Genomic DNA, 12,777 nt, shown 5'->3' with positions numbered 1-12,777 from the left:
GGAGTTCCTGAGTCCCAGAGGGGCAGAGCCAGCAGGGGTCAACACCAGGAGCCCAGACATACACTTGCACCCCCAGGGGAAGTGGCAGACACCAGCACAAACAACAAACAGCTGAGACCACTGCTGAAAAGCAACAGTGCTGGAGAGCAGCCCCAGGGGAAGAGGAGACTTCATGCAGCCAGACTCCCCACACCTCAAGAAATGGAAGGCTATAATACACAAAGCCAGTAACTAGACTCTCAATCCCCAGAACAAGAAACCTGGGACAGAGAGCCCTGAGCCCCAAAAGCAGAAATTCATTGTAAAGCCAGCAAAAAAATAAACAAACATGAAGAAGAACACAAAAAAACCAAGGACCATTGATTCTTTTTATGGAGACAGGCATGATCAAAAATACCAATTTGAAAGAGGATAGCAATGACACTATACCCACACCTGATACCTCAAAAGGGAATGAGAACTGGTCTCAAGCCCAAAAAGCATTACTGGAAGAGCATTACTGGAGGATTTTAAAAACCAAATTATAGGAGGTAAAAGAAAAAATGGAAAAAAAAACCACTGACAAAATCAAGTCCTTAAAGAATAAGATTAGCGAAATGGCTACGGAGATTCAGAATCTAAATAGAGAAAATGACACCCTGAGAGGTAAAATCAACCAATTGGAAAAGGAGACTCAAAAGCAAAATGAAGACAGCAACTCATTAAAAATTAGAATTGAGCAAGTGGAAGCTAATGACTCTATGAGGCATCAAGAAGTAGTCAAACAAAATGTAAAGAATGAAAAAATAGGAAAAAATGTGAAATATCTGATTGGAAAAACAACTGACCTGGAAAATAGATCCAGGACAGACAATCCGAGAATTATTGGTCTACCAGAAATCCATGAAAAAAAGAGCCTTGACAGTATCTTTGAAGAAATTATCAAAGGTTAACTGCCCAGAGGTCCTAGAACCAGAGGGTAAAATAATCATTGAAAGAATCCACCAATCACCCCCTCAAAGAGATCCCAAATTGAAAACACCAAGAAATATTATAGCCAAGTTTCAGAATTACAAAGTAAAGGAGAAAATACTGCAAGCAGCCAAAAAGAAAAAATTCAAATATCATGGAATTATGGGAAGGATCACACAACATTTGTCAGCTTCTACACTAAATGACAGGAGAAACTGGAATATGATATTTCAAAGGGCAAAGGAGCTGGGACTACAACCAAGGATCAACTACCCAGCAAAATTAAGCATAATTTTTCAGGCAAGGAGATGGACATTCAACTAAATAAGGGAATTCCAGACCTTCCTGATGAAAAGGCCAGAACTCAATGGAAAATTTGATCTCCAAATACAAAACTCAAGAGAAACATAAAAAGGTAAACAGGGGGAAAAAACCCCTGTTTTAATCAGTAAGGGCAAATTAGTTACATCTTTATATAGGATTATATCATCTTATGTATGTTAGATATACAGATAGATAGATAGATAGATAGATAAATAGATACATATATATGTCAATCTTGAGAATAGTACAGCTATTATGACAATTGACAGGAATAGACATAGACTGTGGATGTCTGTATAAAATAACTGATATAAGGATAAAAAACATAATTAAGAGATGCAAAAGGAGGGTTATAGGAGAAGAGGTAGTAGAAAAGGGTAAGTTACATCAAATGAAGAGGCACAAAAACACATTATAGTAGATGGAAAGAAGGGAGGGAGAAGAACAGTATTTGAGCTTTACTGTCATCGGATCTGGTTCAAGAAGGGAATAACATACCCTGATAAGTACAGAAATCTAACTTGTCCTACAGGAAATAGGAGGGGAAAGGTGGGAAAAGGGAGGGGGGTGGTCAGAAAGGAGGGAAGAAGTAGCAAGTGGAAAATGGTAAGATAATGGAGGGGAATCACGAGGGAGGGTAAACTGAGGAAGGTGGCAGTCAAAAGCAAAACTCTGTTGAGGACTGGAAGGGGAAAGGGAGAAATAAAAGCATAAACGGGGGGAAATAGGATGGAGAAAAAGACACAGACAGAAATTATAACTGTGAATGTGAATGGGACGAATTCTCCCATAAAACGGAAGCAGATAGCAGAATGGATTAAAGACCATAATACTACAACATGTTGTTTACAAGAAATACATTTGAAACAGGGGGATACACACAGGGTAAAGGTAAAAGGCTGGAGTAAAATATATTGTGCTTCAGCTAAAGTAAAAAAAGCAGGGGTAGCAATCCTAATCTCAGACTAAGCAAAAGTAAAGATAGATCTAATTAAAAGAGATAAGGAAGGACACTACATCCTGCTAGAAGGCACCATAAACAATGAAGCAATATCATTGTTTAACATATATGCACCAAGTGGTATGGCATGCAAATTCTTAGAGGAGAGGTTAAGGGAGTTACAGGAAGAAATAGATAGCAAAACCATAATAATGGGAGACCTCAACCTCCCCCTCTCTGAACTTGATAAATCTAACCTCAAAATAAATAAAAAAGAAGTTAAGGAGGTGAACAGAATTTTAGCAAAGGCAGATATGATAGACTTCTGGAGAAAACTGAATGGGGATCAAAAGGAATATACTTTCTTCTCAGCAGTACATGGCACATACTCAAAAACTGACCATGTACTAGGGCACAAAAACCTCACAATCCAGTGCAGAAAGGCAGGAGTAGTCAAAGCAAACTTTTCAGATCATGATGCAATAAAAATTATTTGTAATAAAGAAACAGGGAAAAATAAGCTAAAAACTAATTGGAAACTAAATAATTTAACTCTAAAGAATGAGTGGGCCAAAGAACAAATCAGAGAAACAATTAATAATTGCATTCAAGAGAATGACAATAATGAGACAACATACCAAAACTTATGGGATGCAGCAAAAGCAACTCTTAAGGGAAGTTTTACATCTCTAAATGCTTACATGAATAAAATAGAGAAAAAGGAGATCAATGAATTGGGCATGCAACTGAAAAAGCTTGAAAAAGAACAAATTGAAAATCCCCAATTAAATACCAAATTACAAATACTGAAAATCAAAGGAGAGATTAATAAAATTGAAACCAAGAAAACTATTGAATTAATAAATAAAACAAAGAGCTGGTTTTATGAAAAAACCAATAAAATTGATAAAACTTTGGTCAATTTGATTAAAAAAAGAAAGAAGAAAATCAAATTACCAGTATCAACAATGAAAAGGGTAAATGAAGAGAATATCAAAACAATAATTAGGAATTATTTTGCCCAACTATATACCCATAAATTTGACAACCTTAAGGATATAGATGAATATCTACAAAAACATAAATTGCCCAGGTTAACAGAAGAGGAAGTAAAATTTCTAAATAACCCCATCTCAGAAAAAGAAATTGAGCAAGCCATCAACTAACTCCCTAGGAAAAAATCTTCAGGGCCAGATGGTTTTACATATGAATTTTATTAAACATTATTTTTAATAAATCTATTTATTTATTTTTTGTTTACCACACACGGTTCTACATAATTTTGAGTTCCAGATTTTCTCCCCTCCCTCCCCCCTCCCTCCCCAAGACGGCATGGAATCTCATATAACTATCATGTATAACTTCGCATTGAATTAATTTATACACTAGTCAAGTTGTGGAGAAGAATTGTGACCAATGGAATGAATCATGAGAAAGAAGAAACAGAACCAAAAAAAAAAAAAAAAACAACCCAAAAACAAAAACAAATGAGAAGCAAAAAAGGAGAATTTTATCAAACATTTAAAAAACAATTTGGGAAAATAGGTGAAGAAGGATTTTTACCAAATTCTTTTTATGACACAAATATGGTACTAATACCCAAACAAGGTAGAGTCAAAACAGAGAAAAAAAATTATAGACCAATTTTGTTAATGAATATTGATGCAAAAATTTAAAATAAAATATTAGCAAAAAGATTGCAGCAACTTATCACAAGAATAATACACTATGACCAGGTAGGATTTATTCCAGGAATGCAAGGCTGGTTCAATATTGGGAAAACTATCAGTATAACTGATCACATCAGCAAAACTAGCAGAAATCATATGATCATCTCAATAGATGCAGAAAAAGCCTTTGACAAAATACAACACCCATTCCTATTAAAAACACTAGAAAACACAGGAATAAATGGAGCCTTCCTTAAAATTATAAATAGCATCTACCTAAAACCATCAACAAACATTATTTGTAATGGGGATAAGCTAGATGCATTCCCAATAAGATCAGGGGTGAAACAAGGATGTCCATTATCACCCCTACTATTCAATTTGGTACTAGAAACATTAGCTGTAGCAGTAAGAGAAGAAAAAGAAATTGAAGGAATTAGAATAGACAAAGAAGAAATTAAATTATCACTTTTTGCAGATGATATGATGATTTACTTAGAGAATCATAGAGAATCAAGTAAAAAACTACTTGAAATAATAAACAACTTTAGCAAAGTTGCAGGATATAAAATAAACCCACATAGTCAGCATTCCTATACATTACTAACAAAGCCCAACAGCAAGAGACAGAAAGAGAAATTCCATTCAAAGTTACTGTAGACACTGTAAAATATTTGGGAGTCTATCTGCCAAGACAAACCCAGGGCCTATATGAACATAATTATGAAACACTTTTCACGTGACTAAAGTCAGACCTAAATAAATGGAAAAATATCAGTTCCTCATGGTTAGGCCAAGCTAATATAATAAAAATGACAATTTTGCCTAAATTAATCTATCTATTCAGTGCCATACCGATAGAACTGCCAAAAAATCATTTTACAGAGCTGGATAAAATAATAACAAAATTCATCTGGAAGAACAAGAGGTCTAGAATATCTAGGGTATATCTAGGGAAAGAAATGCTAGGGAAGGTGGCCTAGCCATACCAGATATTAAACTGTGCTATAAAGCAGCAGTCATCAAAACTACCTGGTGCTGGCTAAGAAACAGAGTTGTGGATTAGTGGAATAGGATAGGTACACAAGATGGAGAAGTCAACAACTATAGCAATCTACTCTTTGATAAACCCAAAGAATCTTCTGGGCTAAGAATTCACTATTTCACAAAAACTGTTGGGAAAATAGGAAAATGGTAGGGCAAAAACTGGGCATAGACCAATATCTTACACCATATACCAAAATAAAGTCAAAATGGGTTCATGATTTAGGAATAAAGGCTCATACTATAAGCAATTTGGGAGAGCAAGGAATAGTTTACCTATCAGATTTGTGGAAAAAAAAAGAATTCATGACACAAGAGATAGACAGCATTGCAAAATGCAAAATGGATAATTTTGATTATGTTAAATTGAAATGTTTTTGTATAAAAAAAGCCAATGCAACAAAGATTAAGAGAGAAGCAGAAAATTGGGAGAAAATCTTTACAACCAGTGTCTCTGATAAAGGCCTCATCTCTAAAATATACAGGGAACTGAGCCAAATATATAGGAATACAAGTCATTCCCGAATTGAGAAATGGTCAAAGGATATGAACAGGCAGTTTTCAGAGGAAGAAATTAAAGATATCTATAGGCATATGAAAAAATGCTCAAAATCACTACTGATTAGAGAAATGCAAATCAAAACAACTCTTAGGTACCACATCTCTCCCGTCAGATTGGCCAAAATGACAAAACAGGAAAATTATAAATGCTGGAGAGGATGTGGGAAAATTGGAACATTGTTACATTGCTGATGGAGCTGTAAACTGATCCAGTCATTTTGGAGAGCAATTTGGAACTACGCCCAAAGGGCTATAAAAATGTTCATACCCTTTGACCCAACAATACCACTTCTAGGGTCGTATCCCAAAGAGATCACAAAAGTGGGAAAAGGACCCATGTGTACAAAAATATTTATAGCAGCTCTTCTTGTAGTAGCAAAGAATTGGAAATCAAGGGGATGTCCATCAACTGGGGAATGGCTGAACAAGTTGTGGTATATGAAGGTAATGGAATATTGTTGTGCTATAAGAAATGGGGAAGATATGGACTTCATAACAACCTGGAAAAACCTACATGATATAATGCTGAGTGAGTGGAGCAGAACCAGGAGAACATTATACACAACCACAGATATATGGATTCTGGGACGACTAACCCTGATAGACTTCTCAGCAACACAAGGTTCAAAAAAAGGACTCACGATGGAGAATGCTATCTACATCCAGAGAAAGAACCATGGAGTCTGAATGCAGATTGAGGCACAGTTTATGGTTACCTTTTTTTTTCCCTTTTTATTTTTCTTCTCTTTTGTTTTTGTGTTGGGTTTTTTTTTTTTGGTTCTGTTTCCTCTTTCTCATGATTCATTCCATTGGTCATAATTCTTCTTCACAACTTGACTAGGGTGTTATGAGTAGAAGATATATCGGATTCCATGCCATCTTGGGGAGGGAGGGGGGGAAAGGGGGGAAGAAAACCTGGAACTCAAAATTATGTAGAACCAAGTGTTGTAAACTAAAAATAAAAAATCTCCAAAAAAAAAAACAATAAAGTATGTATTAGAATCCAAAAAAAAAAAAAAGAAAAAGAAAATTTGACTTTCAAACACAAGAATCAAGAGAAGCATGAAAAGGTAAACAAGAAGGAGAAATCATATGGGACTTACTAAAGTTGAACTGTTTTGTTTACATTCCTACATGGAAAGATGATGTGTGTAATCCATGAGGGCTTTCTCAGTATTAGGGTAGTTGAAGGGAATATACATATATATATATATATATATATATATATACAAGAGGGCACAGGGTGAGTTGAATATGAAGGGATATCTAAAAAAGTAAAATTAAGGTATGAGAGAGGAATATAGTGAGAGAGAGAGAAAGGGAGAGATAGAATGGGGTAAATTATCTCACATAAAAGTGGCAACAAAAAGCAGTTCTGTTGGAAGGGAAGAGGGGGCAGGTGAAGGGGAATGAGTGAATCTTGCTCTCATCAGATGTGACTTGAGGAAGGAATAACATACACACTCAATTGGGTATGTTACCCCACAGGAAAGTAGGGGGAAGTGCATAAAAAGGGGGGATGATAGAAGGGAGGGCAGATAGGGGGAGGAGGTAATCAAAAGCACACACTTTTGAAAAGGGACATGGTCAAGGGAGAAATTTGAATAAAGGGGGACAGGATAGGATGGAGGGAAATACAGTTAATCTTTCACAACATGAGTATTGTGGAAGTGTTTTACATACTGATACACGTGTGGCCTATGTTGACTTGCTCGCCTTCTTAGGGAGGATGGGTGGGAAGGGAAGAGGGGAGAGAATTTGGAACTCAAAGTTTTAAAAGCAGATGCTCAAAAAAAAGTTGGTTTTGCATGCAACTGAGAAATAAGATATATAGGGAATGGGGCATAGAAATCTTTCCTGCCCTACAAGAAAGTAAGGGGGAAGAGGATGGGGGGGGGCGGGGAGAGTGGGGTGACAGAAGGGAAGGCTGACTGGGGAATGCGGCAATCAGAATATATGCCATCTTGGAGTGGGGGGAGAGTAGAAATAGGGAGAAAATTTCAATGTTGAAAACTAAAATATTAGATAATAAAATAATTGTTAAGAGAAAAAAAGAAAATGGAGGCGTCAAGAGCAGACTCCTGTTTCTAGAAGTTTTGCTCTGAAGGAGAGGAAAAGAGATTGGGAGACAACGTAATAGGCTAGTAATCAAAATAAGGTCTTTTTGGAAAAGAAGATGTTTGAAGGAGCCAGAAGAGAGTAAGACTGGATTGAGATAAGGAAGGGATTGGGGGAGAAAAGTCTAGAAGGGGAAGGGAGGGGATGAGGCCAAGGATTCCTATGACTGATTCTCATCTTACAAGGTCTACATTGTCACCATCTTGGTGGCCCTCCTGTTTGCTCCTGGCCAGCGGAGCACAAAACAGCAGAAAAAACCACCAGACTAGGGCATTAATTAAGACTGCGCCCGGAACAGGGTGGTGTCAGAAGGGAAGGGAGCATGTTCAAGGAATGCCACGAAGGTGAAATTGACGGGCCTCGTTACAGGAGGGCGTCGAGGCCTCGCGGGCCTCTGACGTCACTTCCGGCACCTGCAGCTTTAGGCCTCTCCCACCCCGTGGCCTCCCTCCCCTTCCTCCTCTCCCCTCTTTTACCTTGCTGGAGGCAGATATGGCAGAACACGTGGCCGCAACTCGTCAGGCTGAACTGTGAAGAAGACTTGCCGGGAGGCTGGAAGCAGCGGTTGCAGAACATCCGGACAGCCATGTCTGAAAGCCGCGGTCTGAGGCCTCGGCAACAACACAGTAGCCAATGGCGTCCCGACTCTGGACAAAGGGAGGGAAAGAGGCGCGAGCCTCTGCGGCGCCTGCGCACTACTGACCACCTCCCCTTCCCAGTGGGAGAGGGAGAAGAGATTGGGACGTTACCACTGCAGAACGAAGGGGGTGGGTGTTGAGCTGGGAAGGGCTGACGATGGGCCCCCCGCCCCTGGCCCAGTTTGGGAGAAAGATATTAAACAGCTGTTCAGTATCATTCTGTCACCCCAATTGCATGAGGCATCTATGTAGACGGGGGTCTTAGGGAAGTTATCCTATCACAGCATCTCCCCCCGTCATCACTTCGATGATGGCACCTCCCGTGGGAACGCCGCTGCCTTTTAAAAGGACTGACTAAAGCGACCTATAATCATTGCCCTGCTGGGTAGGGAGAACTGAGGTCGAAACAAGCGTAATTAAGAAACGTCACAGACTATGTATGTGTGCTCTGCTGTTTTATTAGTTCAAAGATTAAAAAAAAAAACAGGTGCCCAGCCCTCAGGGAGCTGCCAATCTACTAGATTACTTTTTTAAATTAATTTATTTATTTAATATATTTAGTTTTCAGCATTGATTTACTAGATTACTTTTAAAAGGTTCATCTGGACCCCATGATTTCTTAGGTGTAAGCAACTCCCACTAACAAAACTGTCAGTTTTCTGCGGTACAGACAATATTTAGTGCCTAATATGCACCAGTCGTTGTGCCAGGCGCTGATGATACAAAAAAATGGCAAAGATGGTCCCTGCCCTCGAGGATGTCGCTATCTTACTTGAGACAACATGCAAATAAACTGTACAATTATATACAGTGTAGGATAAATAGGAAATAACTGAAGGAAGGCACTAGAATTCAGAGGGATTGTAGCAGATGGGATTTTACGTTTTACTACTTCCATTTTATAGATGGGAAAACTGAGGCATAAAGGCTAAGTGGCTCACCCATTGGTCACACATCTAGTAAATGTCTGGGGCAACAATTAAACACCGGGCTTCTGAACCTGTTATCAAGACAGCAGGGTAAAAGAGGAGTCCAAGTTTCCTTGAAAGCTAAGGTCCCATGAGATCTTTGTGGGTCCCCCCCTACTGACTAGCACCTCCTTTCTTCAAAAAACTGAATTCCCTTTCCACTGAACCATCCCGTGAATGATGAGGGGAAGAAGGGCGTGTGGAAATCGTTCAGTTTACTCAATCGCCCTCAAAGTCATTTGGAGGTTTCTGCCTCAGGCATTCAGAAATCCCCACTTTCTTCAGGAAGCCTTTCAGGCTCCCTCTATTGCTTTCCCTCTGAAATTATCGTCCATTTACACTGTATATATTGTGTATAACCATAGTTGTTTGCTTAGTTGGGCAAATGAAAATGCATACAATAATCACCACTGGGTATGATGTTGGTGTGGAACTCAGAACTTGGGGACAGGTGGGCGGGAGCAGGAGCTGAGGGGAGCCCATCACACCTGTGGCGAGTGCCTGATGTAGCCTCCTCCCCCTCTGCTGCGAAGACTGATGGGTTAATTGGGAGTGACACTCACGCTCTTCAGACGGGTCAGGCGATAGATGGAAGCTATTTGACAAGGAGTGCCAACAGAGTTTAATACCCAATTTAATTTCAGTTTATTCCCTGTTATTCCGTTTCATTAAATGCCTTTACTTTGAATTTGATGTCTTTGTATTTGACTTAGTAAAGAGATATGAATAGGTGTGGAGTGAGGCTGTGAGCAATGGATTTAAATAGGTCACTACCCCAGCTATACCAGGGCAGTAGTTGAAAAGGGGTATGTGAATACAGAGTAGACATATTTATTGTATGGAACTCCACTTATGGGGGTGGAAGCTTTGTTCCTATATAATGTTTGTTCAATTGCATTTGTTGAACTTAGTAGATAATAGATTTAAAGCTGAAAAATACCTAATGGGCCATCTACTCTAACCCCCTCATTTTTTCAGATAATAATAATAATAATGATAATAATAATAGCATTTACATAGTGCTTTAAGATTTTCCAAACACTTAACATATGCTATCTCATTTGAGCCTCAAAACAACCTAGTAAAATAGGTGATATTATCCTCATTTTGCAGGTGGAGAAAATAAGGCCAAGAGGGAGTAAGGTCGCACAGCTAGTAAATGTCTCGGGCAAAACTTGAACTCAAGAATACCTTATCCATTGCAAGATGAGGACCTAAAGCCCAAGTAGGCTTGCCCAAGGTGACAGATGTGAGAAATTGGTATTTCTCTAGTATTAAATAACTAATAATTATATTAGGACCAAAGTTTTTCCCTTTCCTACTTCCTCATCCAGAAACCAACCAATGTGGGAAATCTTAGGCAGAGATTTACCCAGCCAGGATGGCTAAGATTTTATCAAGGGCCATAAAAGAAATTCTAATTTTAGGCTAATGGGTGCATTCTTGCTCATTGAGTTTGCTCAGACAGGTTCTGGGAGTGTTGATTTTTCTATTGTAAGACAGGTGATACAGAAATTGATGTCTGTTTGACCAAGAATTGGGTGATCCAAGTCACTACCCCAAGATCCTCATTGTAATATAGCCCAGCCTCTCATGGTAATATTTATTTTCTCATTAATAGTTAACCAATCAGAGTTGATTGCCGCCCCTCAGGAATATCTGCTCTTCGAAGGGCATATAAACTGTGAGCCCACTGCCATGAGGGGTCTTTGGTCTGAGAGAGACAGTCAAATGACCATCCTTTTATTAATAAATGTGCTGGCCTTATTAATAAAGTGATTAAGTTACTCAGAAACTATGTCTCTCAAATTTTTTAATCACGAAAGGTAACAAAGTAAGGATTTGACCTCAGGTTCACTGACTTCAAATCCTCCATATTTTCCATTGTACTATCATGTGCCCTGATACTAAAAATCACACATTTTAGTCAGGAGATGCTGGTTTTCTGATCTCTGATGATCAGACTACTGCTCTGAAAAAAAGGCTTAGATGGGCAAAAGAAGTAGGATAAAAATTTTCAACACTTGGTTTATCAAGTTGTCTCTTTCTGTCATCCTAATTCCAAAATAAATTTAACAGAAGAACTAGGGAGTTACTTAAACTGATTTGAGCACCTTTCCAAATTCAGTCATTGCAGTGCTTACTGAGAAATAGCTGTGATATCTGGGGTGAAATTAAAGGCTTTTCAACAAAAGAACATGTGGGAGAAGAGTGAAATTTGATACCCACAAATCCAAGAGCAACCCATAAATCATATTCTAAATCTGGTAGAGTCCATCCAATGGCATAGCTTGTGGAATTGATCTTCTTTGTACACTAGCCACTTACCTTCATTAGCTGCATTTATACAAAACTGCAAAAGCCCTCTATTTTAAACACATAACTTCCATAAATCAGACACCTGCCATCTTTGAACAGAACCACAAACAGCCTCACAAGACTCATTTTCCTGTGTCTTGACAACAATAATTTGTACAACCATAGTTGTCATTATAACAAATTGCAAATAATGTGGTTTTTCTGGGACTTAGGTACTTACAAAGAAGCCCAGAATCTCAGCCTTAGAAAGAACTTCAGTCCACCCTGTTCCTGACCAAGAATTGTTTCTATGCCATACCCAGCTGGAGGTCATCCATCCTCTGCCTGAAGACCTCCATTGAGAAGGAAGCCACTTAGCATTCCAGACAAACCATGGCACATTGGGATAGCTCCTATTCTTGAGAAATTTTTCCTTATGTCAAACCAAACTTTGCCTCTTTGCAATGTGCATCTATTGCTTCTACTTCTTCTGCCCTCTGGGGCCAAGCAGAGCAAAGTTAACCCTTCTTCCACATAGCTGGCCTTTAGGTACTTGAGACATCTATTAGGGTCCTCCAAAGTTTCCTCATCCTCATATGTCATGAACTCACGATATATGAAAATCCTCACCATCTTCCTCTGGCCTCTTTCCAGCTTATAAAAGGCCTTCCTAAAATATGGCATCCAGATCTACTCTTGAGATCTATTCTAGAGCCAAAGTAAGGCAGAGGACAGTGAAACCATCGCCTCCCTAGCCCCAGATTTCTTACTGCAGCCTAAGATCACATTGAGGGCAGCTAAGTGGCATATTGGATAGCACACTGGGCTTGGAATCAGGAAGACTCATCTTTCTGAGTTCAAATCTGACCACAGACACTTACTAACTGTGTGACCCTGGGAAGGTCACTGTTTGCTTCAGTTTTGTCATCTGTAAAATGAACTGGAGAAGGAAATTGTAGATCACTTCAGTATCTTTGCCAAAAAAAAACCCAAATGGGGTCACGAAGAGTGGAACACAACTCAACAACAGCAAAAAGATCTCATTAGATTTTTTTGACAACTGTATTACACTGTTGACTTGCGCTGAGATTGTAGCCCACTAAAACTCCCAGGCCTTTTTCACATGAAGTGATATCTAGCTACATCTCCCCCGTCTCATTTCTGTGAAGCTGATGTTTTAAACTCAAGTTTAACATTTGGCATTCAGCCCTATTAAATTTTATGTTTTTAGATTCAGCCCAACATTCCAGCCTGCAGAGTTCCTT

General features: G+C 38.8%; 1 protein-coding gene across 1 annotated transcript in view; it reads right to left on the bottom strand.

Annotated features, from left to right (window-relative positions):
- The window catches only part of RNF212 (ring finger protein 212), a 46,974-nt gene extending 38,510 nt beyond the window's left edge, over positions 1–8,464 (bottom strand). Inside the window, 3 exon segments of the mRNA XM_036765653.1 lie at positions 8,085–8,334; positions 8,337–8,419; positions 8,422–8,464. Coding sequence (XP_036621548.1) covers positions 8,085–8,334; positions 8,337–8,419; positions 8,422–8,464 — 376 coding nt within the window.
- Positions 8,465–12,777: the final 4,313 nt, after the last annotated feature.

Source organism: Trichosurus vulpecula, chromosome 6 (assembly GCF_011100635.1).
Source record: "Trichosurus vulpecula isolate mTriVul1 chromosome 6, mTriVul1.pri, whole genome shotgun sequence".
Taxonomy (NCBI): domain Eukaryota; kingdom Metazoa; phylum Chordata; class Mammalia; order Diprotodontia; family Phalangeridae; genus Trichosurus; species Trichosurus vulpecula.
Note: the sequence above shows the minus strand (reverse complement) of the source record. Positions and strands in the feature narration are given on the sequence as shown.